Below are 5,614 nucleotides of genomic sequence, written 5' to 3'. Positions count from 1 at the left end.
GAGTGGGGGGGGGGATCCCCTGGGAATTCGGGGGGGGATCCTGTGGGATGTGGAAATGGGGGATGCCGTGGGATTCCCGGGGATCTGGTGGGACCTGGGGAGATCCGGTGGGATTTGGGGGGATCGGGAGGATCCCGTGTGGGGTTTGGGGAATCCAGTGGGATCCTGTGGGTTTTGGAAGTGGGGGATCCGGTGGGAATTTGGGGATCCGGTGGGATTTTGGGGGATCCCGCGTGGGGTTTGGGGAATCCAGTGGGATCCTGTGGGTTTTGGAAGTGGGGGATCCGGTGGGAATTTGGGGATCCGGTGGGATTTGGGGAATCCTGGGGGATTTGGGAACGGGGGATCCGCTGGGAATCTGGGGGGATCCTGCGGCATTTAGAGATCAGGGATCCCGTGGGATCTGTGGGGTTCTGTGGCAGGTGGGAGGATCCGGAGGGATTTTGGGGGGATCCCGTGGGATCGGTGGGGATCCCGGCGGGATCTGAGGGCGGATCCCTCTCTCCCCAGGGGGTCTCCTGGTGGGATTCCCGGAGGATCCCCCCGTGAGCCGCCTGCTGCCCCCGGCCGCGCTGGAATATTACATCCGGCAGTTCCAGAAATCCGGCTTCAGGTGCGACCCCGGGACCCGCCCGATCCCGGCCCGGATCCCCTGGGATCCCCCCGGGCTCTCCGGGACCCCCGGCTCATTCCGGCTGTTCCCAGGGGAGCCCTGAACTGGTACCGGAACATGCGGGAGAACTGGAGCTGGGCCCTGCGCGCCAGGGGCAGGACGGTGGGGACAGAGCCCGGCCCAAAACCAGCCCAAAACCAGCCCAAAACCAGCCCAAAAACCCAGCCCAAACCCAGCCCAAAACCAGCCCAAAACCAGCCCAAAAACCCGGCCCAAACCCAGCCCAAAACCAGCCCAAAACCAGCCCAAAACCAGCCCAAAACCAGCCCAAAACCAGCCCAAAACCAGCCCAAAAACCCAGCCCAAAAACCCAGCCCAAAACCAGCCCAAAACCAGCCCAAAACCAGCCCAAAAACCAGCCCAAAACCAGCCCAAAAACCCAGCCCAAAACCAGCCCAAAACCAGCCCAAAACCAGCCCAAAACCAGCCCAAAAACCCAGCCCAAAAACCCAGCCCAAAACCAGCCCAAAACCAGCCCAAAACCAGCCAAAAACCAGCCAAAAACCAGCCCAAAACCAGCCCAAAACCAGCCCAAAAACCCAGCCAAAAACCAGCCCAAAAACCAGCCCAAAACCCAGCCCAAAAACCCAGCCCAAAAACCCAGCCCAAAAACCCAGCCCAAAACCAGCCCAAAAACCCAGCCCAAACCGAGCCCAAACCAGCCCAAACCCACCCAAAAACCAGCCAAAACCCAGCCCAAAACCCCAGCCCAAAACCAGCCCAAAACCCAGCCCAAAACCAGCCCAAACCCAGCCCAAAACCAGCCCAAAACCAGCCCAAAAACCCAGCCCAAAAACCCAGCCCAAAAACCCAGCCCAAAACCAGCCCAAAAACCCAGCCCAAAAACCCAGCCCAAAACCAGCCCAAAAACCCAGCCCAAACCGAGCCCAAACCGATCCCCATCCCCAAACTGATCCCAAACTGATCCTAAACTGATCCCCATCCCCAAACCGATCCCAAACCGATTCCCATCCAGTTCCCATCCCCAAACCGGTCCCAAAAACCAGCCCAAAACCTATCCCAAACCAATCCCAAACTGATCCCCATTCCCAAACCGATCCTAAACTGATCCCCATTCCCAAAAACCATCCCAAAAAACATCCCAAAACCATCCCTAACCAATCCCAAACTGATCCCCATCCCCAAACCAATCCCAAACTGATCCCCATTCCCAAACCGATCCCAAACCAATCCCTGAACCCGATCCCAGTCTCTTTTCCCAATTCCCAATTCCCATCCCAATCCCAATCCTCACCCTGATCCCAAACCCATCCCCATCCCCAATGTGATCCCCAAAAACCGATCCCAATCCCAAACCAATCCCAAACCGATCCCAAACCAATCCCCAAACTGATCCCAAACCGATCCCCATCCCCAGGCTGATCCCTGAACCCGATCCCAAACCCATCCACATCCCCAAACTGATCCCAAACCGATCCCTGATCCCGATCCCAGTCCCTTTTCCCAATTCCCATCCCAGTCCCGATCCTAACCCTGATCCTGACCCCAGTCCCGATCGGCGTGCCAGGCTGATCCCTGAACCGATCCCAAACGGATCCCGTCCCCAGACCAATCCCCATCTGGATCCCCACCCCGATCCTGATCCCCAAACCAATCCCAGTCCTGATCCTGATCCCCAAATTGATCCTGATCCTGATCCCGACCCCCATCCCGATCCTAATCCCCGTCCCCACATTGATCCCAGTCCCGACTCTGATCCCCAGACTGATCCTGATCCCAATCCCGATCCCCAGGAGATCCTGATCCTAATCCCCATCCCAGTCCTGATCCCCATCCCAATCCCCATCCCAATCTGGATCCTGATCCCAATCCCGATCTCCAGGAGATCCTGATCCCGATCCTGATCCTGATCCCAGTCCTGATCCCCATCCCGATCTGGATCCTGTTCCCGATCCCAATTCCAATCCCGACCTTGATCCCAACCTTGATCCCAATCCCGATCCCCAGGAGATCCTTGTCCCAATCCCCATCCTGATCCCCATCCCAATCTGGATCCTGATCCCAATCCTGATCCCAATCCTGACCTTGATCCCAATCCTGATCCCCATCCTGATCTTGATCCCAACCTTGATCCCGATCCCGTTCCTGATCCCCATCCCGATCCCGATCCCGTTCCTGATCCCCATCCCGATCCCGATCCCGATCCTGATCCCGATCCCCATCCCAATCCGGGGCCCCTGGGGATCCCCCATGTTCCCTCCAATCCCCTCGGGATCCCCCAGATCCCCTCCAGGCCCCCCCAAATCCCATTTTCCCCCCCTGGATCCCCCTCCCCCAAGTCCCTTCGGGATGCCCCAGATCCCATTTTTCCTCTTGGGATCCCCCAAATCTCCCCGGGATCCCCCAAATTCCCTCTGGATCCCCCAAATCCCCTCTGGATCTCCCCTGGATCCCCCAAATTCCCTCTGGATCCCCGAAATCCCCTCGGGACCCCCCAGATTCCCCCTGGGACCCCGGAATGGCCCCGGGGATCCCCAACTGCCATTCCCGGGGCAGATCCCGATCCCGGCGCTGATGGTGACGGCCGGGAAGGATCCGGTGCTGAAGCCCGAACTCAGCAAAGGCATGGAGAGATGGGTGAGGAAATCCCGGAAAAACATGGAAAAATCCGGGAAAAATCCGGGAAAAAACATGGGAAAAACCCGGGAAAAATCCGGGAAAAATCCGGGAAAAAAAACAGGGAAAAATCCGGGAAAAACATGGGAAAAATCCGGGAAAAATACAGGAAAAATTTGGGAAAAATCCAGGAAAAATCCAGGGGAAGTCTGGGAAAAATCAAGGAAAAATCTGGGAAAAACCCAGGAAAATCTGGGGAAAATCCGGGCAAAACCAGGGGGAAATCTGGGAAAAAATCCTGGAAAAATCCAGGAAAAATGTGGGAAAATCCAGGAAAAATGTGGGGAAAAATCCAGGAAAAAACCCGGGGAAATCTGGGAAAATGTGGGAAAAATCCAGGAAAAACAAGGGAAAAATCTGGGAAAAAATCGAGGAAAAATCCAGGAAAATCCCGGGAAAATTTGGGAAAAATCCAGGAAAAAACCCGGAGAAATCTGGGAAAAAATCTGGGAAAAACCTGGGAAAAAAACCAGGAAAAACAGGGGAGAAATTTGAGAATAATCTGGGGAAAAAGTGGGAAAAAAGTGGGAATTTTGGTTTCCACGTTGGGGTGGGAATGTCGGGAATGTCGGGAATGTCGGGAATGTCGGGAGGTTCCGGCTCCACCCGGGCCTCTCCGTGCCCACAGATCCCGCGGCTGCAGCGGGGGCACCTCCAGGACTGCGGCCACTGGACTCAGCTCGAGAGGTGGGACCGCCGGAATCCCCATCCCGGAATTCCCCAAATTCCCCAATCCCGGAATTCCCCAATCCCGGAATTCCCCAAATCCCCCAATCCTGAAATTCCCAAAATCCCCAACCCCAGAATTCCTGAAATTCGCCAGTCCTAGAATTCCCAAATCCTGGAATGCCCAAAATTCCCCAATCCCGGAATTCCCCAAATTCCCAATCCCAGGGTTCCCCAATCCCAGAATTCCCGAAATTCCCCAATCCTGGAATTCCCCAATCCAAAAATTCCCCGAATTCCCCAATCCCAGAGTTCCCAAAATTCCCCAGTCCCAGAATTCCCAAATCCTGGAATGTCCAAAATTCCCCAATCCCGGAATTCCCCAAATTCCCAAATCCTCAAAATTCCTGAAATTCCCCAATCCCAGAATTCCCAAAATTCCCAAACCCCAGGGTTCCCCAATCCCAGAATTCCTGAAATTCCCCAATCCCAGAATTCCCCAATCCCAGGATTCCCAAAATCCCCCAGTCCCGGAATTCCCGAAATTCCCCAATCCCGGAATTCCCCAGTCCTGGAATTCCCCAAATTCCCAAATCCTGATATTATTGAAATACCCCAATCCCAGAGTTTCCCAAATCCTGGAATGCCCGAAATTCCCCAATCCTGGAATTCCCCAAATTCTCAAATCCTGAAATTCCCCAAATCCACAATCCCAGGGTTCCCCGAATTCCCAAATCCCAGGATTCCCGAAATTCCCCAATCCAAAAATTTCCTAAAATTCCCCAATCCCAGAGTTTCCCAATCCCAGAATTCTCAAAATTCCCCTATCCCTGAATTCCCCAGCCCAAAGATTCCCAAAATCCCCAAATTCCTGAATCCCAAAATTCCCAAAATCCTCCAATCCCAAAATTCCCAAATTCTCCAAATTCCCCAGCCCAAAGATTCCCAAAACCCCCAAATTCCCAAATCCCCAAAATCCCCCAATCCCAAAATTCCCCAGTCCCAGAATTCCCAAATCCTGGAATGCCCGAAATTCCCCAATCCCAAAATTCCCGAAATTCCCCAATCCCAGAATCCCCAAATTCCCCAAAATTCCTCCATCCCAGAATTTCCAAAATTCCCAAATCCCAAAATCTGCCCAATCCCAAAATTCCCAAATTCCCCAACCCAAAGATCCCCAAAACTCCCAAATTCCGGAATTCCCCATCCCAAAAATCCCTGAGAATTTCACTCCCAAACTCCGGGAATTTTTGGGGAATTTTTGGGGGATTTTTGGGAATTTCGGGAATTCTCCGTGCCCCCAGGCCGCGGGAGCTGAACGGGATCCTCCTGGAGTGGCTGCGCAGCCTCGCCCCGGAGCCGCCGCCGCGCCGCCACGCCAGGCTGTGAGCGGCAACTCTCCCGGAATTGTCTCCTGGAATTCCAAACTTTTTCCAGGAATTGTCTCCTGGAATTCCAAACTTTGAGTGGGAATTTTTTCCTGGAATTCCAATTTTTGAGGCGGAATTTTTCCTGGAATTCCAAACTTTGAGTGGGAATTTTTTCCTGGAATTCCAATTTTTGAGGCGGAATTTTTCCTGGAATTCCAAACTTTGAGTGGGAATTTTTTCCTGGAATTCCAATTTTTGAGGCGGAATT

General features: G+C 54.0%; 1 protein-coding gene across 1 annotated transcript in view; it reads left to right on the top strand.

The window, feature by feature from the left end:
• LOC121351470 (bifunctional epoxide hydrolase 2-like) overlaps window positions 1-5,531 on the top strand; it is a 6,651-nt gene extending 1,120 nt beyond the window's left edge. The window contains exons 2-6 of the mRNA XM_041463612.1: window positions 511-613; window positions 706-775; window positions 3,191-3,271; window positions 3,939-3,997; window positions 5,281-5,531. Coding sequence (XP_041319546.1) covers window positions 511-613; window positions 706-775; window positions 3,191-3,271; window positions 3,939-3,997; window positions 5,281-5,365 — 398 coding nt within the window. The 3' untranslated portion in view covers window positions 5,366-5,531. The remainder of the gene's footprint in view (window positions 1-510; window positions 614-705; window positions 776-3,190; window positions 3,272-3,938; window positions 3,998-5,280) is intronic.
• The last annotated feature ends 83 nt before the right edge of the window (window positions 5,532-5,614 follow it).

This window comes from Pyrgilauda ruficollis, unplaced genomic scaffold (genome assembly GCF_017590135.1).
Source record: "Pyrgilauda ruficollis isolate IOZ18807 unplaced genomic scaffold, ASM1759013v1 scaffold1686, whole genome shotgun sequence".
Lineage (NCBI taxonomy): Eukaryota > Metazoa > Chordata > Aves > Passeriformes > Passeridae > Pyrgilauda > Pyrgilauda ruficollis.
This window is presented reverse-complemented; position numbering and strand designations above follow the sequence as displayed.